The sequence below is a fragment of the Schistocerca americana genome, chromosome X, assembly GCF_021461395.2.
Source record: "Schistocerca americana isolate TAMUIC-IGC-003095 chromosome X, iqSchAmer2.1, whole genome shotgun sequence".
NCBI classification, from domain to species: domain Eukaryota; kingdom Metazoa; phylum Arthropoda; class Insecta; order Orthoptera; family Acrididae; genus Schistocerca; species Schistocerca americana.
The window spans coordinates 116828542-116854554 of NC_060130.1; the positions used below are offsets into that span (position 1 = coordinate 116828542).

Consider the following 26013-nt stretch of genomic DNA (forward strand, 5'->3'; position numbering starts at 1 on the left):
TTATTCACAGCGTGCGCCACGAAAAAAATGTATCGTCTACAAGGGTTGAACAAAAGCGTGAAAACACGAGCGGCAACTGCGCGACGTCCTCAATATGCTGCATGTGTCAGAACAGTGTTCCGTGTCGCTGAAACTGCATTATGTCGGAGTTAAGTGGGCAGGTATGGTGAGTGACGAGGTAGCCACTGTTTCAATAGACACGGGGAAATCGGTAAAACATCATCCGCTGAGACACAACGCTCACGAAAGTGTGTGTCGAGTGATCGTCACAGACGGTCATTCGAGAGAATTGTTACGAAAAATAAGAGGAGAACAGCTACAAAAGTCTCTATAGAACTGCATGTCGCACCGGCAAACCCCGTCTGTACCAAAACGAGACGAAGGGAGCTCCAAAGGCGGGGAACTGCAGGCCGAGCCGGAATTCCAAGTCCTCAGATCAGTGATGCAAGTGCCCGTAACACGAACGTGGCGCCGAAGTCATAAAACCTGGACTGTGGAGCAATGGAAGGAAGTCGTTTGGTAGGATGAGTCTCATTTCTCACTTCCCGGCTGGTTTACGTGAAGCACGGCGGCGGTTCGCTGATTATTTGGGCAGCCACATTGTGGTATTCCATGGGCCCCATAGTTACTCTGCAACGTCGCGTTACTGACAAGGATTACGTGACCTTCTCGGCTAATCAGGTCCTTCCCACGGTACAATGTTTGTCCCTCAATGGTGACACTTTATTTATCGTTCCGTGGGACCAAGTTAAGGAGAAGTCTCCATGGTCATGGAACGAGTCAATCCATGGAATTATAACACGATGGTAGAAACAGATGAAATAAAACATAAAAAACATATTCAGTCTTAAGTTTAAATAAAGAAAATCAACAATGTAACACTGGAATTTGCTTAATTTTTTAGCTCTTCCAGGAGCTCCCCGACAGAATAGGAGGAGTGAGCCATGGAGAAACTCTTCAGTTTAGACTTAAAAGGGTTTGGGCTACTGCTAAGATTTCTGAGTTCTTGTGGTAGCTTATTGAAAATGGATGCAGCAGAATACTGCACTCCTTTCTGCACAAGAGTCAAGGAAGTTCATTCCACATGCAGATTTGATTTCTGCCTAGTATTAACTGAGTGAAAGCTGCTAGCTCTTGGGAATAGGCTAATATTGCTAACAACTAAAGAAAATATATACTGTGAGGGCAATGTCAGAATTCCCAGATTATTGAATAGGAGTCGACAAGAGGTTCTCGAACTTACACCATATATAGCTCGAACAGCCCGTTTTTGAGCCAAAAATACCCTTTTTGAATCAGAAGAATTGCCCCAAAAAATAATACTATACAACATAAGTGAATGAAAATATGCGAAGTAGACTACTTTTCGTGTTGAACTGTCACTTATTTCAGATACTGTTCTAATGGTAGCATTTAGTTTCTGAACAAGATCCTGGACATCGGCTTTCCACAACAGCTTACTATCTATCCGAACGCCTACGAACTTGAACTGATCCGTCTTGCTTATAATATGCCCATTCTGTCTGATCAAAATATCGTTTCTTGTTGAATTGTGAGTTAGAGACTGTAAAAACTGAGTCTTACTGTGATTTAGCAAAATGGTTCAAATGGCTCTGAGCACTATGGGACTCAACTGCTAAGGTCATTAGTCCCCTAGAACTTAGAACTAGTTAAACCTAACTAACCTAAAGACATCACAAGCATCCATGCCCGAGGCAGGATTCGAACCTGCGACCGTAGCGGTCTTGCGGTTCCAGACTGCAGCGCCTTTAACCGCACGGCCACTTCGGCCGGCTGTGATTTAGCATCAAATTATTTTCCACAAGCCACGAACTACATTATTTAATACTGTTTCTATATTACACACAAGATCCTTCACTACCAAGCTGGTGTCATCAGCAAACAGAAATATTTTTGAATCACCTGTAATACTAGAAGGCATATCATTTATATAAATAAGAAACAGCAGTGGCCCCAGCACCGACCCTTGGGGAACGCCCCACTTAACAGTGCCACATTGGGACTGAACATCACTACCACTCTCAATATTGCGGAGAATTACCTTCTGCTTTCTGTTCTTAAAGTAGGAGGCGAACCAATTGTAAGCTACTCCCCTTACTCCATAATGGTCCAACTTCTGCAGTAATATTTTGTGGTCAACACAGTCAAAAGCCTTCGTTAAATCAAAGAAAACACCTAGTGTTCGCAACCTTTTATTTAATCCGTCCAAAACCTCACAGAGAAAAAGGAATATAGCATTTTCATTTGTTAAACCATTTCTAAAACCAAACTGTACATTTGACAGCAAATTATGTGAATTTAAATGCTCCAGTCACCTTGTATATACAACCTTCTCGATAACTTTAGCAAACACCGATGGCATAGAAATAGGCCTAAAATTGTCAACATTATCCCTGTCTCCCTTTTTATAAAGTGGCTTCACTACTGAGTACTTTAATCGGTCAGGAAACCGACCACTCCTAAAGGAAAAGTTACAGATATGGCCAAGTACTGGGCTAACATACATAGAACAATACTTCAGTATTCTGCTAGATACCCTGTCATATCCATGAGAGTTCTTGGTCTTTAGTGATTTAATTATTAACTCAATCTCCTTCTTGTCAGTATCATGGAGAAGCATTTCAGGTAACGGTCTCGGAACACTTTTTTCTAAGATGGTATGTGATTCCCTGTTGGGACTAGGTTTCTATTTAGTTCACCTGCTATATTCAGAAAGTGATTATTAAATACTGTACATATACGCGACTTATCAGTAACACGGACGTTCCTACTACGCACTGATTCTATATCCTCGACCTGTCTCTGCAGACCAGCCACTTCCTTTGCGACTGACCATATGGTTTTAAGTTTATCCTGAGACTTAGCTATTCTATCTGCATACCACATACTTTTTGCCTTCCTAATAACATTTTTAAGTACCTTACAATACTGTTTGTAATGGGCTGCTGCATTTAGATTTTGCCTGTTTCTAACGTTTTCATATAATTGCCACTTTGTCCTGCAAGATATTCTTATCCCTCTTGTCAACCACCCAGGCTGCCTGTTTGTGCTAGTACCCTGTTTTGAACGTTATAACGCAAAGCAACTTTCAAAGAGCACGAGAAAAGTCTTGAGAAAATCATTATATTTATCATCTACTGTATCAGCGCTATAAACATCTTGCCACTCTTGTTCCTTGATAAGGTTTACAAAGGTCTCTACAGCAACTGGATCGGCTTTCCTAAACAGTTGATAACTATATTTAACATGTGTTGCAGCACAAAAACCTTTTAGAGTCAAAATTTGTGCATCATGATCTGAAAGGCCATTCACCTTTTTGCTAACAGAATGCCCTTCTAGTAATGAGGAATGAATAAAAATGTTGTCTATGGTTGTTCTACTGTTCCCTTGCACTCTCTTTGGAAAGAATACGGTTTGCATAAGATTATGTGAATTAAGGAGGTCTACCAGCATCCTTTTCCTTGCACAATCACTTATACAATTAATGTTGAAGTCACCACATATAACTAACTTTTGGTATTTCCTATAAAGTGAACCAAGAACCTCCTCTAGCTTTAGCAAAAATGTTGTGAAGTCGGAGTCTGGGGATCTATAAATAACAACAGTTAGAAGTTTAGCTCCATTAAATTTAACCACACCGGCACAACATTCAAACACCTTTTCAGTGCAGTACTTTGAAACATCAATTGACTCAAATGGGATGCCGTTTTTCACATACATGGCTACTCCCCCACACCGCAAAGAGCTCCTAGAAAAGCTGCCAGCCAGCCTGTATCCTGGTAAAGGAAGCCTCTGAATTATCTCCTTATTGAAGAAGTGTTCAGATATACCAATAATTTCAGAGTCAACGTCTATAAGCAGTTAACTAGCTTTATCTCTAATACCTTGTATAGTTTGATGAAATATACTAATTCCCTCATTACTCGGATACCTAAGCTTTGTCAAAAGTGGTTCCTTTGTTAGAGATACTTCCCTTAAGCAGGAATACCTATCAGCTGACTTCAGTCTAAAAATGGTACAGCTCTAACACCCACTACTGCAGGAATTTTCCCATCAGTGATCCCACCACCCCCACCTATGCTGACACCTATAAGCTTTGCCAACCTCCCCTTCCCATACCTGTTAAGGTCCAGGCCATATCTAGTGAAACCCGTCCTGCTGATAGACTCCACCGACACCACTGAAATGTGACTCATGCTTTCTGTCATCAGCGCACCCCCAAGTCACATGTTATTACGCCTGACGTCTGTATTAAGATGAGCCCGATCGTGACACTGAAACAGTTCCACGAAATGCACATTCATGTTGCCAGTCTGAGTGGCTATCTTTTCCAGGTCACCATCTATGTCATACTCCCCATCCCTATCAATACTATTACCAGTCCCATCCACAAACACTACCTGATCCTCTTTAGTAAAATCCCTACATAACCCCCCTATGTTAACAGTCACCTGAGCCAATCCTGCATTAGGCTTCACAATGCTGGTGACCTGGTACTCACTCCCCAACACTTCTTGCATCTGCTGACCTACACCTCTGCGATGAGAACTACCTAACAGCAGAACCTTCATCTTCCTCTTCGACTTTGCAACTGTCCTAGCCACCGTAACTGCTGAGGTCTGCTGCATAATTCCTACATCTAAAGCTACTAGAGATTCCTCTCCGCTAGACTCTGACAGTTGGTCATATCTATTGCAAACACCAATAATAAAACTATCTGAAAATCTTCTTCTCCTAGCAGATCTCTTGCCAACAGCCAGCTCCCATTCCCCAACCCCCTTCTCCCTCCTCATCCTATCTAGCTCCTCCTGTGCGTTTTTCAACTGCACCTGAAGGGCACAGATCTTACGCTCCTGCTCCTCTATCAACTTACTCTTGCTACATAACCTGCATTTCCAGGAGAGGATCTCACCAGAATGCCCACTGGATTCCCCACTGCATTCCCCCCCCCCCCCCCCCCCCCCCCAGTGAAAATACTTCGAACAAGTCTCACGCCGCAATCCACTACTCACGAACCTACGGCAAGGCCACACTTCTCACTCATGGTAAAATTTTACACTTATTGAAACAAGAAAACTACTTATCTAAGTTCCACTACTACAGTAAGAAGATGTTAAAAACCTGACTACAATAATCACAGGCTTACTCTACAAGGGAAGTAACTACTATTATTAATAGTATTAATCAACAACAAATGAGAATATAACAAAAGACTAATACAGAAAGAGAATCAAACGTCTAATGACACAGTAACGAAACTGAAAACAGTTCCCAAAAGGTTCTTCTGAAATTATTTCACCAGAAAACACCAAGAACACCGGTTGAAGACTACTAAAGTTCCTAAATAAAACCACTATACACACACAAATAATTAGTACTTAGCTTTCGATGAGCTGCTACAGCTGCAACTGGTCATCGCGGAATGTAAACACAGGTAAGAGGTTAAGTTGCTCGATACGAAACACTCACAAATATCAGGTCACAACACAAGAAAGGCAGAGGTGAATGAAGAAACCACTAATAAGTCACTTATATAGTAAATAATATCACAGAAATCGTTAAAATATGTATCTGAAACCTAAAAATATATAAAAACTTAGAGAGCGATGTCACACGCAGTCACTCGCTATGACGTCACTGTGTTCCAAGACAACAGGGGCCCTGTTCACACACGGCTTTTGTGTGAATTGTCGCAACTCCCCTCGCCACCACAGTCACCAGACCACGCTATTATTGACCAATTGTGGTCTATACAAGGAAGGATGTGTGATCGCTATCCACCCTCATTATCGCTACCTGAACTTCCCACTATTTTGCAGGACTCTTGGAGACCACACGAGACATATATTTATCCATTACGAGACAGCTGGAAGCCCGTTTGGAATGCCAACGGTTTTCATACACCGTATCAAACATGGTAATGCGTTGTGTTTTTGATGTTTCCGTATTTTTGTCTACACCCTGTATCACTTTCTCCTACTTCTGTCCTTAGATGTTGAACACGTAGGAGTTCTTTCCATTTCTAAATTTTAACCTTCAAAACTAAGTACAGAGCCCTAGCCTGGATATGATGACAATCTCTGTTGTGAGGAATTTGATCTTAAATCTGGTTATGATTCATTTATTGCGATTTCGAAGTAAGTACTCCACACCAGTTACTTTGGGCCCTTGGTTGTTCACCTCTCAAATTTCGTGGCAAAAAGAAGAGAGGATATTAGAATTTAATGTCACGTCGACGAGGAGTTATTTATTGTCCGTCTCGATTGCTTTAATTTTTCAAATTGCTTGATGTCGTTTCAGCATGAACCATCATCAGATCCGTAAATAAAAGTAAAATACCTAAGCAAAAAAATACTACACGAAATGCAACGTTATTATCATACCATACCATCAACATCAAATGTACCAGAAAGTGTGCCGGTTAGAAGAGTAACCTGTCAAACTTCTCAGCAACATATTCGCGCTACGTCAGAGGATAAACTAGTGATGTTACTGGTATATAGCCTGCGAGGCACGGCACCGACCATCATTCCGGTTACAGATTTTTGTGACGTTTTTATAATTATTCTACCCTTGACAAAAACAAATTTCAACCAAGTGCTTCCAAGAACAGTTTATCAACAAACAAACAATATGAAACTTCCTGGCAGATTAAAACTGTGTGCCCGACCGAGACTCGAACTCGGGACCTTTGCCTTTCGCGGCAAGTGCTCTACCATCTTTTTTTTTTTTTCTTTAATTTTCATTTTGTTCGCTTTAGTTCGTTGCATCTGCTCGGGGCGGACGTCGTAAGACATCCAGTTAAGTTCGTTGTTGATCTGTTGATTCAGTTTTTTTTTTTTTTTTTTTTTTTATTACAGAGGGCACATTACCCTCTGACCGAACACGCTGAGCTACCGTGTCGGCTACCATCTGAGCTACCGAAGCACGACTCACGCCCGGTCTCACAGCTTTACTTCTGCCAGTATCTCGTCTCCTACCTTCCAAACTATACAGAAACTCTCCTGCGAACCTTGCAGAACTAGCACTCCTGAAAGAAAGGATATTGCGGAGACATGGCTTAGCCTCAGCCTGGGGGATGTTTCCAGAATTATCACCGCACACTCCGCTGCAGAATGAAAATCTCATTCTGGAAACATCCCCCAGGCTGTGGCTAAGCCATGTCTCCGCAATATCCTTTCTTTCAGGAGTGCTAGTTCTGCAAGGTTCGCAGGAGAGCTTCTGTATAGTTTGGAAGGTAGGAGACGAGATACTGGCAGAAGTAAAGCTGTGAGTACCGGGCGTCAGTCGTGCTTCGGTAGCTCAAAAAAACTATTACGGCTACAAAAGTACAAGGATTGGTATGCCAATTTCCTAGTAACGGTTTTTGCGGACCCGCCATATACCTGGGGTGTGCCGGGTGCGCAAAGATGAGCGGCGGTGCTGTCTTGTGAAACCGACCAAGTTAAAGTGATCGACTAAGAACACTATGCGAGTATGCGACTTGCGAAAAACTCGCGCTTGAACAGTTATCAAATGGATGTATTTCAAATTTTGTTTTCATATCCAAAATACTTTTCTTTAGGGTGCCGGAGGTGGCCCCACTTCGATTTTGTTGTTATTTCATGCTGCATGGTAGGACGGCAGCAAGGATCCTTCCAGAACAGTTATCATGTGACAGGACGTACTATGTTTATTTTGTGAATAATAAAGGTTTCTGTTTCTCCTACCTTCCTTCATATAAATAAATAACAAAAACCCTCACGTAAAAAAAAAAAGTGGTTATAAAAAAAAAGTCCGAGTCTCGGTCCGGCACTTATAAAAAAAAAAAAAAAAAAAAAAAAAAGATGGTAGAGCACTTGCCCGCGAAAGGCAAAGGTCCCGAGTTCGAGTCTCGGTCGGGCACACAGTTTTAATCTGCCAGGAAGTTTCATATCAGCGCACACTCCGCTGCAGAGTGAAAATCTCATGCTGGAAACAAACAATTATTATTATTAACTCACTGTGAGTTTCCATTTTTCATACATATGTGAAAAATGTACCAGGCCCCAGATATTGGCTGTTGCCTTGCGAGCTATATAATAAAGTGGATACTACTAAACAACTTTTTCATCCTGTGATGTAAATTCTGCTGATAAGAAGGATAAGCCGGTCGCTGTGGCCGAACGGTTCTACGCGCTTCAGTCCGGAACCGCGCTGCTGATACGGTCGCAGGTTCGAATCCTGCCTCGGGCGTGGATGTGTGTGATGTCCTTAGGTTAGTAAGGTTTAAGTAGTTCTAAGTCTAGGGGACTGATGACCTCAGATGTTAAGTCCCATAGTGCTTTGAGCCATTTGAACCATTTGAAGATGGATAGGTTACTCCTGTGACCGACACATTTGATGTTTGAAGGTATAACATGATAACAACGTTGCATTTCGCTGAGTATTTGTGGTACGTAAGTGAATAATAGATCAAGCGCCAGTAAACTGATTTAGAGATAACCAAAAAAATGTGTATGCACGTATACAAAAGCAGTGTTGGGGATCACTAAACAAATATGGAAACTGCCCAGGTTTCTTGTCCTATATGTGTTTTTATTCTACGTAATTAGGTTTAACGACAAAATGATATAAAATCCGAAGAAAATGAAATGTTCTGTATGCAATGGCTTTAACATAAATAACGATACAAATGCCATCATTCCCATTTTCACTCATTTCACAAGGTTCTCGTAAAAATTTATTTTCTCCTCTAGAGCTAAATCCCTTCTCTTTTCTTCACACACCTAAATTCTCAGTGTAGTGTTGCCAGATGCATCTGTTGGAGATCAGAAGGCTTCTCCTTCATCTTCAAGCTGTAATGCTCCTTGAACTCTTCAGCTGCACTAAGAGTTGCCCGAATTTGCAGTACCCCTAGCTGCTCAGCGGTCAGTCTGGTCCACTGTGCTTTTGAAATACACTTTGATGAACTTCACATATTTTTCAGCAGCTGACATAAAGAAGTAAAAATCTGCTTTTTCATAACAGTCTCTGTGAATGATGTTGTGTGCGTAGCTTCAGTTAAAAGGCGAACTACACTGAAGGGCCAAAGAAACTGGTACACCAGACTAATACCGTGTAGGGTCCCCATGAGCACGCAGAAGTGCCGCAACACGACGTGGCATGGACTCAACTTATGTCTGAAGTAGTGCTGGAGGGAACTGACACCATGAATCCTGCAGGGCTCTCCATAAATCCGTAAGAGTACGAGGGGTGGAGATCTCTTCTGAACAGCACGTTGCAAAACATCCCAGATATGTTCAATAATATTCATGTCAGGGGTTTTTGGTGGCCAGCAGAAGCGTTTAAACTCACAATAGCGTCTCTGGAGCCACTCTGTAGCAATTCTGGATCTGATGCTTGAGCGCCTCTTTAGCTAGAACATCACTATTGCCTTTTCAAGTACACTTCTTTCCTTCGCTGTGTAGTTTTTTCCTTTCACTTTGAGCACTACCTTCACCTCTCTTCCTACGTTTAGTTGCAGTTTTCCTTTCTATTTTGCAATATTGTGTATTAAGTATCTGTAATAATTACTTCAGCAATGTCCAAAACCTAACAGAGAACAGAAAGTTGACGCATGATTCTTTGTTTAAACATCGATGTTGGCATCTTCAAATTTTGCAGTAGATGTTAGTGTCAGCTGTAAATACTGTTTCCCGCTGTTCTGGCGCTTGTACCAGAATGTATGTTATTGCCCTTGGCGTTTACAGCGGAATTTCACCAATAACTCAAATTTTCAAGTTTTGGAGCTTGACCCGTTATTTACTTAGAGGCCGCATTTGTTGATTAGTTATTTTCTTGTATTTAAAGATATGAGTGCGGTTCTTGTTGAACCGAATCCAGGAATCTTAAAAAATGACATCAATAAAACTGGCTGCGGATTTTCTCCGAGGTCATTATGTCAATTTTTGCGACGACGATGTCATTACAAACCGGTATTGGACTCAATAAACCATGGGGCCGTGTCTTTTTTCAAATGAAGTAGAGCAGCATTTGCTTTAACCAGTTTAGATAAACCACGGAAAACCAAGGTCTGGATGACCGAATGGAGATTTGAAGCACCGGAAGCATTGCTCGCAGCTCATACTCCGTGCTTCAGTGGTGTGGCGACCGCGGCTGCAAGCACTCATGGATGTGATGCGCACCGGTCCCGGATTCATAAAAAAAAAAATGGTTCAAATGGCTCTGAGCACTATGGGACTTAACTTCTGAGGTCATCAGTCCCCTAGAACTTAGAACTACTTAAACCTAACTAACCTAAGGACATCACACACATCCATGCCCGAGACAGGATTCGAACCTGCGACCGTAGCAGTCGCGCGGTTCCAGACTGTAGTGCCTAGAACCGCTCGGCCACTCCGGTCGGCCCGGATTCGTCCACTACCATATTATTACCTCGCTCTAAATAACGATTGCTAGCCTCACTTTGCACCGCGAGGCAGGGTTAAAACTGTCACTATTTATTTATTTAGCGTATGACGTTACATGCATGTAGGTGTGCAGACTTAATACGCGGAAAGTACACTAGCGTTTAAAAGCAGCCGGCCGGAGTGGCCGTGCGATTCTAGGCGCTACAGTCTGGAACGGAGCGACCGCTACGGTCGCAGGTTCGAAACCTGCCTCGGGCATGGATGTGTGTGATGTCCTTAGGTTAGTTAGGTTTAATTAGTTCTAAGTTCTAGGCGACTGATGGCCTCAGAAGTTAAGTCGCATAGTGCTCAGAGCCATTTGAACCATTTTTTTAAAGAATTAACACCGTTTCACAAAAACAGTAAGGGCATAAAAGAAAATATATGTCAACCTCAAAATGTTCATTCTATTCTATCGCCGATGCAGGTGTGTCCACGCAGTCAGTCCAGTTTCCTTATCAGAGCATAAAAAACACTCGGGGGGGGGGGGATAATGGATGTGGACTGCCTCGGAGCGCCACAATCGTAGTCCCGAAATGTTATTCTTCTCCAGTTTTCTAGTGAATCTGCGCAGATGCTATCCCCAGAGCGCACCCGGTTTAGTGCCATTTTGAAGTAGTTCAGCCAGACGTAAAGACGGTTGGAGGAAATTTAGACGTCTGCGGCTTAGTTGCAGGAGATCGTGACGGATTGTTAGGCCTATATTCTTTCAACACTTTTTCTAAATTCGCAAAGGAGAGCCTCTTTTCTGTGTATATCCGGAGCTAACAATTCAACTACTTCGAAAGACTCATAGCTCCAACTATTAGACTGGAAGAAATGCATGGCAAACAGTGACTACACTGCCCCCCAGCTGCTTCCTAGCAACCTCCGCCGATAACATCCTCCATTAACAAAATAGGAAAACAATTAAAATTCGAAACGAGCATAAGACGCGTAAATGCACACTTGAGATATACGAGCAGTAGATCGCTCCTTAAAATCAGTCGCTGTTTAACCAAGCCTTGGAGCTGCTCAAACGTGAATTTTGATTCGGGAAATAAGTGCAGGATGTTATCAAGATCATCATTTAAGTATAACTTAATTTGCTAAATCAGCAGTCAAATGTAAAACTTGTCGAATCCTGCCTAATCGTCGAATAAGGGGTGTCTAGAAACCTGCTTTCTCGGATCGCTAGACAACAATTCAAGCAAATCGTATTAATAAGTTTTATTACGAAAAGTACATGATAATACTTAACCTTGTGTTAAACAGATGTGTCGCAAGTGTGGGGTGACAGACAAAATCAACAATGTTCTTTAGTATGTACAATTCCTAAGTCACCGGTCTTGTAGTGCCTAATCTTGATGCTGCTGTAGAACTAGGCCGCGACCAGTCGGCGCTGCGCTTATGTCCTCTTCGCATAGACGCCACTGCCGTTGCGTTGTCGTCCTGGAGAGGGGTCGGTCAGCGTGCAATTGGCTGACGTCTTCTTCATAGCCCTCTCTGCTCTCTCGTTTCCGACTGGCGTCCCGGCGCTTCACTTTACGCCGGAACAAATTCAAATGTGTGTGAAATCTTATGGGACTTAACTGTTAAGGTCATCAGTCCCTAAGCCTGCACACTACTTAATCTAAATTATCCTAAGGACAAACACACACACCCATGCCCGAGGGAGGACTCGAACCTCCGCCGGGACCAGCCGCACAGTCCGTGACTGCAGCGCCCGAGACCGCTCGGCTAATCCCGCGCGGCACGCCATAACAAAACTGGTTCATATAGACGACTGACCACAGTGAACGCCGAATGACAGCTCCCTGTTTTGACTAGCGGCCATTGACTGAACCCTGCGATAAAGGGATGGGCTTTTATACTCGAACTATATCGTTATCAATGGCGAAAACTGACACGCTTGAACGTGTACGTTGACCGAAGCAAAAATAGTTGGAGCAATAATGGGTTCTAAAACGAGCAGTTGGCGAGATAATTGGAAATATGTGGCTCCGAGCAGTCACTGTTTTTAATATGAAACGTTGTCTTAGTACAAATGTATTTAAAATGTAAAGTATTCGATGAAGCAGCCCTGTATTTGCACTCAAAGTTTACCTGTGGCCTGCTTCAACAAGAATACAGTACTACATTAACACGTTACGTTTCACAATTTAGTGTACACTCGTACATGTCAAAGGAGGCGTTCCGTGCGATTTGGATGCAATAGTGCACTCGTCTCTGCAGAGAAATACGATGACTTTTTTCAAACGTAGCCGGAAATTCTCGTAAATCTGACAAGACTGTACAGTACGCTGCTGCAGGTCTTCAACCGTATGGGAGCGCTGTGCACTTCGTTTTTGAGGTTATTTGACACGACCCCGTACAGAAAAATCTAGAGGGTTTGAGTGGTCGAGGTGTTGCGTCACTTACCGATTCCATCCCACGGGCGTCACGGCAACAGAATTGTAAGTTTCCGTCTGACGCCGATGGCAGTCGAGCGGGATCTGGTGGACCTGAGCGTGCGCACCCGCTGAGCCACACGTCCAGTGGCTCGGCACCACTAGCGCCCTCTACCGCCGCAACATAGGACAGCCCACTCGCACTAGGGAGCCGCTTCTCTTCAGAATGCGCAGACTCCATCCTTCGTGCCTTAATATGGCGAACCTCACCCTAGTTGTTCAAATGTGTGTGAATTCCTACGGGACCAAACTGCTGAGGTCCCTAGACTTACACACTACTTAAACTAACTTACGGTAAGAACAACACGCATACCCGTGCCCGAGACAGGACTCGAACCTCCGGCTGGAGCACCCTAGTTGACATCGTTAGGTGGACTCTATTTCTTATTACTTCGTAAATTGTAGCAATACAAATTAATTAAATCTTCTCTTTGTTGTTTCAACTTGTTCGCCGATCATTTCTGCTCCTGTCCAGCTTTCTTACGATGACAGTTGCCGGATCCCTCTGTAGCACCTCTCCTTACCGTTGTGTACAACACGAGCTACAGTCCTGGCTCGATGTATTCGTGTCGGATCGTATTAGTGCGTTACATCGGCAGCAAAATGTACCGGTGCTCACCGTGCGGGACTCACATTCCCCAGCCACGCACTACGGCTGAAACTTGAGACGAAGACGGGAACATAATAGAAAGGTTTACCCTTCAGATAAACTTTTACTCAATAGGACAATATTTCATACTGAAGTCAATGGCTGCACATCCGCAATTATCTCTCAAATTGTTCGTTGGCGACCCCTCGTTTACTTTTTTTGCCTCTATTAACGCGTGCTTAAACAACTGCCGCTAGCACGTGTGTCGGTGTCGGTTCGCAGGTGGCGGACACGCCGCAGGAGATCCCGTTCCTGTCGATCCTGCAGCACCTGCTGCGCGTGGATCCGCGCGAGCCCATCAGCGACCTGGTGTGGGACGCGGCCGAGCGCCTCGTGCACCGCGCCACGCTGCTCGAGTCCCGCAGCGACGCGACGCGGCTGCTGCGGTCGCCCAGCGTGAGCGCGGCCAGCAACAAGGCGCAGGCGGGCTGCCACTGCGCCTGCCACTCGTCGCGCAAGCAGTCGGCCGCCTCGCCGCCGCCGCCGCCCCCGCCGCCGCCCGCCGCCGCCGCGCCCGCCTGCCCGCCGCCCCCGCCGCCGCCCCCGGGCCCGCCCCCGCCGCCCCCGCCGCCCGCCGTCGGCGTCGCGCCGCCCATGGGGGGAGCGCCGGTGCCGCCGCCGCTGCTGGCCCCGGCGAGCGCGCCGCCGCCGTGCAGCCCGGAGCCCACGGACTGCGCCGGCAAGCTGCTGCCGCAGCAGGAGACGCCCACCCCGCGCGCCAAGATGAAGACCATCAACTGGAACAAGATCCCCAACCACAAGGTACGTACGCACGCTGCGTTTACAGTCGCACCCAAGATCGTCCGATAACATCGGCCGGCAGCTCGGTCACCACAGACGTCCAGTCTCCTTCGTCAGTTTTTTAAGAGATCGAGGGGGTTAAAAAATAAAATAGAATAAAATTTTAAAAAGCGCACCGTGAAGGAATTATGCGAATGGGACGGAAATGGATAGATGTTATGTACGTGTACAAACGGACGATGATTACAATTTCAGAAAAATTGGGAGATTTATTCGAGAGAAAGAGCTTCACAAATTGAGCGAGTCAATAACGAGTTGGTCCACCTCCGGCCCTTATGCGAGCAGTTACTCGGTGCGGCATTGACTGTTAGAGTAGCTGAGTGTCCTTTGTGTAAAAGGCAGCTGTATTACACCTATAAAACTGTTACACTTGTCACTAGAAATAGGAAATTAGAAAAGAAAAATACTCGATTTAAGAAGGGCGATAGAAAAAGAAGGGATAGATTGAGTGATAGATGTCCCTTCACCTACGCTCGCCGTTATTAAAGGACGGACAGTCAGACGGACAACAAAGTGATCGGATAAGTGTTCCATTTTCACCAAATGAGATACGGAACCTTAGAAAATTAGGTGAACAATGAAATGAATCATTTTCATTTTAACTGGACATCAATCACATTCAGGTGCAGTTATTTTTTTAAGCAATTTCAAGAGTGAAGAGTAAAGAGAATAGAAGCTTTTGGGTTCTTCCCTCGTATTCTGTAACAATACTGTAATCCTTCTAGAATAAAGTCCATAACTCTCATGTGGGATATGTACATACACTAAGGTGACGAAAGTCGTGAGATACCTTATAAAGTAATGTCGGACCACCTTTTTCCCGGCGTAATGAAGCATCTTGGCGTAGAATCGACTCAACAAGTCTCTGGAAGTCCCCTGCACTCTATAGGTGACTCTATAGCCGTCCATAATCGCGGAAGTTGCCAGTGCAGGATTTTGTGTACGAACTAACCTCTGGATTATGTCCCATTCCTGTTAGATGGGGTTCATGTCCGGGGGTGTGGGTGGCCAAGTCATTTGCTCGAATTGCTCAGAATTTTCTTCAAACCAATCACGGACAATTGTTGCCTGGTGACATAGCGCATTGTCATCCACAAAAATTCCATGGTTGTTTGGGAAGATGAAGTCCACGAATGGTAGCAAATGGTCTCCAAGTATCCAAACATTAACATTTCCAGTCAGTGATTGGTTCATTTGGACCAGGGCCTAGTTAATTCCAGGTAACCACAGTCCACACCGTCATGGACACGCCATGGGAGCAAAGTAAATTCAATACACGAGGGCGTTCAGAAAAGTAATTCCTCCGAATTTTTTATGTGAAAACCTTTAAGGCTTTTAAAATGGAACAAACATTATTAACATTCTATACCTTTAATCTTAATGTCTACATATTTGCAGCCCTCTGCCGCTAGAGGGCTCAGAATTGTAGGGCGGTGTGTAACGTAATTATATCGGTCCGTGAGAAACAGCGTGCTGTAATCGAGATTCGAATTCGAAGAGTTCGTCCACACATGGAGCACTCTCTCCTTCAGTATAAAAACGCCAAACCACTCACGAGCGTTGCGACATCTGCAACAATTCGATGCCTTGGTTTCGCTGTCATGGATCATCCTCCACTTGCTCTCGTCCGATTTTCATCAGTTTCCAAAACTCAAAGGACGCCTTCGAGAACTCCACTTTGATACTGATGAAGTGGTGCAAGCAAAGGTGAGGTTGTGGCTCCGTCAACGAAATCATTCTACAGTGACGGAATCAACAAACAGGTCTCGTAAACAGCGATAAATTCTCCCCTCAATACCTAGCTTGTGGCTGGCTCTGAGCACTATGGGACTTAACATCTATGGTCATCAGTCCCCTAGAACTTAGAACTACTTAAACCTAACTAACCTAAGGACAGCACACAACACCCAGCCATCACGAGGCAGAGAAAATCCCTGACCCCGCCGGGAATCGAACCCGGGAACCCGGGCGTAGGAAGCGAGAACGCTACCGCACGACCAAGAGATGCGGGCACCTAGCTTGTATCTGAACTCATGGCATCTTGTTTTTTTAGTTTTTCTGTGTTGAAAATGTTGAAGAAACATTCAGAGATTTTTCATCTATTAGCAAAGTGCTTCCTCACTAAAAAGAAAAGCGACACCTCCTCAGTCACAGGCATTGTTCCCTGCGTCTGATGGTGACATCCCCGTCACCATCATATCATTGCGGTTTATTACTTAATTCAACTGGAGTCTGCTATAAGGGCCGTCTTCTTAAGAAAGGCCAGTGATGCTACCACATCCTTACCACACTGTACAAGTGGAGTTTTAGAGGCCCCCTCCCCGATTTTTGTCCAAGTTTTTTTTTTTTTCTCTCCTGCTATTTCGTATCGTATCTCGACTTTTCCATGGCGTCAGTTACGACAGTGACCCTTTTTCTTTGCAGAGGCTGTGGGGTCTATAGTCTCACTGTCCCTATATGTGGACGACTTTTGTACTTACTGCAGTTCTTCGACCACGAATGTTGTTAAACACCAGATGTAAGGTGCCATCAGGAAAGCACAATCCCGGGCTATCACCCATGGCTCCCAGTCTTCCACTGCAAAGACATATGTTGCGCACTTCAGTCGAAGTAAAACTGTTCATCCACACCCATAACTTTACCTTCGTAATGAACTGCTCAGTGCGGCAGAGTAATATCGTTTATTTGGAACTTTTATTTTATGCTCTGCTGACACGGCCACTACAGTTCCGCCAGGTAAAAGGGAAGTTTCAGTCGAAATTCAACACACTCTGCTGCCTCAGCCTCACCTTATGATGTACGGTCCACTCCACTCTCTTGCGTCTGTACAAAGTACTAGTTCTATCTAGAGTGGAGTACGAATGTCTTCCTTATGAATCTCCAGCCACTTTGACGTTACAGCTGCTGGACCTGGTTCATCACTGAATGATACGTCTCGTGGTTGGCGCCTTTGGATGAGTCCTGTGGACAGCCTCCTGGTAGAGGCTGGGATTCCTCTATTACGGATCAGAGTCCCCACTTACTAAATCATACAATACGAGTCCTCAGCTACACTGAACACCCAAATCACCATATTCTCTTCTCTGCCATGGGGGATTCACCTTCCACAAGGACGACCCTGATCTGATATTCCAGCAGCACTTTGTTTGGAGTCTCTTCGCTGTGATCTCAGTCTCCCTCCATTGAACCCTCTCGTCATGTTAACTTCCCGAACCTCTCCTCCCCCTCCCCCCATGGTGCATATGTTATTCGAATATCTGGTTGGTCCTTTCATTTGGGCCAAAGAAAACGATAAACCCCTCAGAATTTTGGCGTTTGTTTCTCCCAGTTCTTGGCGAATTTCCTGATTCGACAGTAATTTAAACTGACGGCTCATTGGTCAATGATCTCATCGGCTATGCCTCGTGGCCACGAAAAACACTCACTTCAGTGTAGATGTAGTATTTTTACAGCAGAATTAGTGACCATTAACCGAGACCTATATTACACTCGCAATTTCCTAATCTGTAGTGACTCTCGATTGCACTCCTCTGGACCCAAAGTCATGTAGGGATTCTGGGAAATGATCTTTGAGATTGGTTAGCAAAGGAAGCTACCGAGATGGAAACCCTGGAGATGAAAGTACCTGGGTCCAAATTGTGGTCGACGTCTTCATCTTTTGGAGGCTCAGAATGAGGAATGGCCCACTGTGGCCGCTATGAACAACGTCTTTCCTCATCTGCTTTATCTGTTGTCCAGAGCAGGTGGACGTAATGCAATAGTTACTGTGTTTACATCTAAATGGCCTTTATATCTTTTCCTGTTAGTTACGTGAGCAGAACTGTTTGGTGTCAGTCAAAACAATAACATCATTGACCGACATAAACTCGATCTGTTAAACTATGTTCCTTTACTAGGTCGTGGGCAAGAGGAACATATGGTCACTCGTTGCTGAAACTCACGAGCATTCTCCGATGGAAGAGCTAGACTGGGCTGAGATGGAGGGCCTCTTCTGCCAGCAAGTTCCGGCGGCGTCGTCCACGCAGGCGTCTCCCCGGCTGGGCCGAGATGCTGCCGACACCGACCCCAGGCGTCGCAAGGAGTCAGCCGAGGTAAGCCCGAGTAGCAAAACACATACTGAACAAACCACATCACCTACTATTACGTCATGTTTTTCTGTACTATGCAGTTGACTGAGACTTTTTGCTCTTCGGTGTAGTTATTATAAACTTTTATAAAATGTGTCTTTCACAGGGTGTCCCCTACGTGCCTCACCAGATTTTTTTCTCGGAAACGGTTCTTGCGAGCTTTTTGCGTATAACACGTTTTAAGAAAACCAACAGGTGTGAACTGAATGGTGAACACCATATTTCTAGTGTTCCACAACCACAAGAGAAAAATCTGTTGTTTTGTAGTACTTTCCAAACAAAAAGATTATTTCCAATTTCAGTACAGTGTTTTTTAAATGTAGAACGGGAAAATTCATTTATTTCAAATAAAAAGAAATGATCTTTTTATAACTACAATATAGAAAAGGAATTTTTGAGAACATCCAAATTTCTGTTACTTCCCTTAAGCGCTTGCTGTTCATCGCGTCAGTTCCAGGAAGATTATTTTGATGGTACCATAGTATCGAGACAACGTACTAAAAATTTCAAGACATGAACATGTTATTCTGAGATCAAATATTCAACCATATTCCAATTTGAAATTTTAAAGTTTTCTTTGTTTCCTCCAGTTTCCAGCAGATTTTAGCAACCATTCAATTCTTCCATAGTGGTTTCCTTATAACACAGTAACTGACAAACGGTGCGAGTACAATTTTCGAATAAAAACGCTCATACAGTACGTCTGGGACACTCGGTATAGACACTCATCAGCACAGCCTGGATTTTTATGTGATGTCAACGAGCAAAACACGTACATATTTATGTAATGAAAATGGATAAAGAATGAAAGGAAACATGTAATATCACGAAAATATTTTATTAAATATTTAACAGAAAACAATGATTTCAATTGAAGTCAACTTCTAAATGACACCGTAGCGTATTACATTATCTTAATGTGCATTTAAACGTACCAGACATACGAAAAGTACATTAAGAGGTTTATTTTATACTACTTAATTTTTATTTTGAAAATATCTTCTATCTTACCTTTAAAAATCGTTTACTATTGAATCGGGTATTTTGACGCATCAGAGCACTATAAAAGTGAAAAATGTATGTTTATTTTCTTTTTTAGTCATTGCCTTAATACTGCTGTCTTCTTTTGTTTCAGATTGCACTGCTGGATGGAAAAAGGAGCCTTAATGTTAATATTTTCTTAAAGCAGTTCAGAAGGTATGAATTAGAATGAAAGTCATGTCAGTATGTAGAATACTAACACTCTATCCGTAGCAGAAGTGGCTCATGTTCCCTTGTGCCATGGCGCCCAGCTTGGAGCTGGCTGGGTCCAAATTCTGATCATAGATGAAAACTTTAACACCAGTATTTGGTGGGCTGGTGAAGATGTAGTGGCGTAAAGTTTATGATCACCAGACGTATAGCTCAAGTCCTGGATTAATTTACAATGCACTCTGCAGTGTCTTATAGGTAAGAGTTGACGTCGATTCGTCCTTTGGAAGAAGAAGAAGAAGAAGAAGAAGATGACGTAGACGATCCCATTAATGCTCTTAGATGAGAGCTAGGCTATGTACTAGCATCATCGTTCACCCTTTCCCTTACTTTCATCACAGCACGACAAATACAGCCCTACACTTCACAATCATTCGTCACAATCGTCCCCACCGAGCAGATACGAATGCCAAGAGAGTCCAAGAAAATTTATACAGGAGGGAGGTGCAATACTCTCACATCGGTACTGTGACACTCAAACTAACGTGAGTCATAGAGCAGTTGCTAAAGTCATAGTATTGTCTCATTGCAATCAGCCACGTAAGCTAAAATTGGCTAAACGATAAACTTAGCGGAATCACGAGAAATCACTTTAACAATGCGTTATCACAGGTGACAAATTATGGATTTTCGAATACATTCTAGAAACAAAACGTCAAAGTCGAGAGTATCGGTTCCTTACTTATCTAACACACCCCGTATATCCTCAAACCAAGCGGTGCTGTATATTATCACGGGAAATCTACTAGGGAATCCGTCGTTTGCAGTTAACTGAAAGACCTGCAGTGTGATGTAGTAGTTCCTTTGAAAAACCTTTCCCACGGTGAACATTGTAGCAAATACTAACTGAAGTTTCGTTTTTGAGGTTCATCATGAAATTGTAAATTTACTATACTCCTTGCAATTTTGCCTTCATATGAGTGCCAATACAGATTCATCATGAATTATAAATTTGTTTGTAGCTTCACAATTTTATCATCGTCTGATTTTCAATACTGACAAGCTTTACAATAACGTAAACGTTCTGGTGATAAGTTCCTGTGATCATTGTAGAACTTGGAGTTAGAGAGAAAGCAGACAAGCGAATCCTCAAGTTACTACTATCTACTTTGTGACTGAATTAATTTTTTTGCCCATGTACGCAATAATATGCCCGTCAGCGTTATCCAGAAACGTAAGAACATAAATATTTAAGTTAACGATTAATACCTAAGTGTCTAGAGATTAAGATTTGTATTACTCGTTTCACATAGATATCATTTCGTATCTCATAACAATTAAATGTTTTTCTTTCAGTTCAAACGAGGATATTATACAACTGATCCGTGATGGGGCGCATGATGAAATTGGCGCTGAGAAATTAAGAGGTCTACTCAAAATTCTGCCAGAAGTCGATGAGTTGGAGATGCTGAAGTCATATGATGGCGACAAGTCAAAGCTGGGAAACGCAGAGAAGTTTCTTCTTCAACTCATCGATGTTCCAAAGTAATTAGATACCACATAAATTTTCACTTAATCAGTCATTCTTATACAAATTAGATCTGTACCGTTTGTACCATTTAAACCATAGAATAGGCTAATATTATGAAGCTTCAAAGCTGTCCTAATCTGCAGACTAATTAATGATAGCATGAGCATTTTATTGTTTAATTCTTCATGTCTTTTCGTTGAAGAAGTAGATTTTTTTATCGTGAAGTATTAAGAAAAACGTATTGTACCTGTTTATTTCTCATTTGTTTTGGGCAGAGTCATAGCAAACAAAGCTGTCACATAATTCTTGTGAAATCTATCAAAGATACACCTACATTACGACAGCTCTTTCATTTCCTCCGTTTTCCTCTTGAACAGCAATTAGGCATTCTTAATTACGCATATATTAACACGAGAAGAAAAAGACGATGCATTTTTTCTGATAGTATTTCTGGTTTCAAAATGCTTTTTGTTACTTGCTTCCAGTAACCCACTTTTTGTTTCATTCTCAAATTCGTCTGTAGGCGTTAGTTATTATTAACCCACAAAAAATTAAAGAAATCTATGGTAGCTACGGTAGATTTCGGAATATCACCTACAGATTAGTGAAAAGTATAAACAATATTTTGATCACTTGTATTCAGCTGTTTCTAGAATCAAAAACCCCATGCTTGCGTCATTCTAATACAATATTTCATTCATGTGCAGTTACAAACTTCGAATCGAGAGCATGCTTCTGAGGGAAGAATTCGCATCGAACATGACGTATCTAGAACCGAGCATTGGTGCAATGATTGTTGCTGGTGAAGGTAAGAAAACAAAATAGTTCATGGTTTTTATTTTACTGTCGTTCTCAGTAATACTAATGAAAATACCCATTGTTACAGATCTCATGAACAGTGAGCCATTGCACGAAGTCCTGTACATGGTCCTTGTTGCTGGAAACTTCTTAAACTCTGTAAGTCTGACATATTTGCGTAGTTAAATATCATACTATATTACAGGCAAGTTTTTATAGTATAGTTAATAAGAAACTTAGAAGAAATGTGTCGCTGCCATTCTTAAGCCTATACCTTCACCGGAGACAGCATTAAGCATCACTTTTTCATTCAGTTACCAACACTTACTTCGTGATTGTTATTTAGTCCCTCGAGAGTCAAATACTTCCAGCTACATTAGTTCAGACGGTCATGTTACAAAACCTGGATTATAGGACTTTGAATTCAATTTCGTTCAGGAACTTAGCAATTGCTTAGCTAAGTAAGATCGCAGAGTTTCTATGAGGATTTGAAATTATGTAAAATAAGCGAACTATACAACACCCTGGCCTGCAATTGGAGCCACAAATATGTTGATCCCGTGAGCATCACATGTGATGTTCTCAATTTGTGTTCACATTCCCACTTGTAATTAATAGCGATCTTTAGGTTAAGTCGCCATACCGTGTAGCTGTTATTGCGGAGAATGGAATCAAGCATCCAGCGCAAATACCCGGGCAATCTGCAAATCCTCTTTTGATTTTAACAGTTTCTAGTAATCACTTTAGCAAATGTTCATTATAATGAAAGTTGACAAAAGAAACTCTTGCCTCTGTCTGGAAACAAACCCAAAAACATTCAACAAGAAGTTATAGAAATTATAATGTGACCAAATTTGGTTCCACTTTGCTTAATACAGAGAATTTTTTAGTCTAAAACAGTTTTTCGTTTGCAGTATTGGAAGTATTTCTTTTGTAGTTCCGTGTATGAGAGCGCGAATGAGTGTTTGGGAACAGGTGACATAATCATGCTGTAGCCTTTAAGGAGGATCATTTTTAACTGGTCCAAAACTGTTTCGTGTTGTAGGAGATTGCTTCACTCATGCCTGGATGGTTCGTTTGAAAGGGCATGGCCACTTCATAATACGTTGACGAAATCTTTTAAGTCTCATGAGAGAGTCATTTAACTCTATATTAATGAAATCGTTAGTTTCCTTTGGTCTTAAAAGGTAAAAAAAAATTAATGAATAATAGATTTACTGGAAGTTTATCAGTTCTTTGCTTTAATTGTAGACCCTAAAGTAAGTTAACAGAGGATAAATACGCTCCAAAAGTTTGCAATGTAGCATTTGTAACAGAGCTACCAAATGTTTAAGCTCATAATCCGCGACGAACGAACGAGTGGTCAGATCTCGTTACTGCGGTATCTTTGCACTTTCTCTTGATCGATTTCAAAAAAGGCTGCGAAGAATAAAAGAAGGCATCAGTGTCTCGTATGGGGAGCGGTACCGAATGCAATTTGCTTTATTCACGCACGATATCTTACAAATAGTAGATGTAGGCGTACAGCAAGATTTCGTCTTTCTAGATTTCCGAAAGGGGTTTGACACTGCACCACATCGCCGACTAATAATAATCTAGATACGATATATACGGAGATTTTGGCAGCTGTGTTACTGGCTGGGTGCATTTTTTATTAATAGAACCCTGTACCATACATTGGACAGCAATTACAACAGATACGAAAGAAAAATGGGCTGTGCTCCGACGACCGTGGTAGAATCACTAACGTTGTCAGTAGACACAAACAATTTATCATACTGGGTCAGACTCTCCGCTGCTGATGCTGCTGTTTACAGCAGGGGTTCCCAAACTTCTTGTCACTGCGTAGCACTTGACTTTTTAGAATTTACATTTTAACGAACTCTGAGTTGGGGTGGTGGTCTTCGTAATAGGTACACCCCAATTACAGACGCAAAGTTTCTTCGTATCACGATGCCATTTAACGTAAAACCGCGTTCACAGCGAAAGCAACCGCAAGGCGCAGCTTCGCGCCGTGCATTTCCAGAACGGAACGGCGCTGAACTGCGCAGAACAGAGCACAGTGTTCATAGGTGCGCAGCAGTGTTCCGGTGTGCACACGCGCGCTTGAATAACAGTGGAAAACGAGAATATCCGCCCAACAATGTCGCGCAAAAACGAACCGTTTTGATGTAAGGCCACTGCGCGAAACTTATTCGTTGTTGAAGAGAGCGGCGCGGTTTGATGTACACACACCAGCTGCGCTGCGCCCACTCTCTTTCCATGCTTTTGCGTGGCACGACACAGCGCGGCCGGTTTGGAAGCAACGTAACACCCCATAAAGCGACAATAACGACAATCAGCAGTTCACTATGTAATGACTACTGCAGCGCCACAGATTTGTACACAGCATAAGTTGGCAGCAGTTGCAGAGCGGCACGAAAACTGCCGAACAACTGTCGACAAAACCCGATCGCCAACGGCAAAACAAGATGAATTATTCCCCGCCAAGGCAGCGACGACTAATGAAGGGGTGGATGAGGATGGTACAGTCCGACATTCCTGCGTCCTTCGTACAGTGCGAAACAAACATTCTGGAATACATCCATTTTTTTAAAAAAATTATATAGATGCTACTTTTATCAGTTTTCTATCATTTTACTTCAAAAATAATGTAAGAGAATAATTATACTTACTTCATACTGTGTTTTGTTCACTTGTATGTGTAACACCTGAAATGTCACTGTGTACCACTAGTGGTAAGCGTGCCACCGTCTGGGAACCCCTGGTTTACAGTAAAGCAAAATTAGAGCATGTGTAGAGGTGTATAGACAGTCACTTCTTCTTCGCTCTGTATCCAACCGGAAAAGGAAAGGAAATCTTTCTCCAATACGCTCTGCACAGTGTATTGTGCAGTATTTATATTAGGGACAGATCATAAAATGTTTACATATTTAATTATTTTTATTTACAGGGCGGCTATGCAGGCAATGCGGCTGGTGTAAAATTGAGTTCTCTACAAAAACTGACAGATATCAGAGCCAACAAACCTGGCATGAACCTCATTCATTTCGTAGCAATGGTAAGCCCGCTACACTCACTATTATTTCAGTCTATTAAGTATATCATATTCCTCTAAACACTAATACGGTACTATTTACAGCAAGCAGAGAAGAAGAAGAAATCTCTCCTGAAGTTTCCTGAAGAAATGCAAGCACTAGAAGAGGCAACGAAGTAAGTTCATCAATATTGTGTACTTAGAAAAGTGTCTCACGATGTAACCATCTATTATTGACAATACATGATTTTCTGCTGTCGGTAAGTGGGAATGCAGAGGATCGATTAAAATATGTGATCAAAACCTTTGGCAAGTTTGTGTGGACATACTTATTCCAGAGCTTCTGCAGTTTCCATACACTTATATTCCACATCATGTATAAATAGTGATGGTTGAAATGTAGTAACTTCACAGTTGCTCCTAGAGCTAACTGCTTTGACGGCAGTATGAAATTGAGATAATGTATTTTAGCTGGTAGTAAATGTCCCGGGTTGTATGGTTGTGGTCCGTGAAACTTTTCCGCTCCTAAAGTTTTATACAGGAGTGCGCTGTTCCTCGTCCTGCTGAGTCTTGCCGACTGACAGGTCAGACGTCAGAGAGCCACGTAAATACTGTGAAAAAGAAGCGTTGTACAGGCAGTGAGCTCAATACTAAACTGGAGACACTTCTCAAAAGTGTCATTGCATATAAAACCGTGACAGGGTTTGGTGATTATGCCATACTGACGAGGGGCATTCAGGGTTGTTGTTACTGATTGTGCTTGCCACTCTCAGGCGATTCTTCCGCTGAACTACAGCGCCACGTAGTATCACTAAACAGGAGTTTCATTTCTCCTGTTTAGTACAAGGATTTGACAACTTGCCCCGATCCATCATGGTGGCTGTGACGTATTGCATCCAGAGCCGTGCATCGTGCCACGTTTACCCTGGCGAGCCCCACTGCAGCCGACAGCTTCGGCCTGTTGCCCGCACCGCAGGTACAACTTTACCGGCGATGGAGTGCGCGAGCCGCGATACGCTG

General features: G+C 42.9%; 1 protein-coding gene across 1 annotated transcript in view; it reads left to right on the forward strand.

Annotated features, from left to right (window-relative positions):
- Positions 1-26013, forward strand: part of LOC124554834 — a 1124719-nt gene that overhangs the window by 1039167 nt on the left and 59539 nt on the right. The window contains exons 7-14 of the mRNA XM_047128497.1: positions 13731-14270; positions 18206-18400; positions 19572-19633; positions 20984-21172; positions 21866-21966; positions 22045-22115; positions 24910-25017; positions 25099-25169. Of these exons, the coding sequence (XP_046984453.1) occupies positions 13731-14270; positions 18206-18400; positions 19572-19633; positions 20984-21172; positions 21866-21966; positions 22045-22115; positions 24910-25017; positions 25099-25169 (1337 nt within the window). The remainder of the gene's footprint in view (positions 1-13730; positions 14271-18205; positions 18401-19571; positions 19634-20983; positions 21173-21865; positions 21967-22044; positions 22116-24909; positions 25018-25098; positions 25170-26013) is intronic.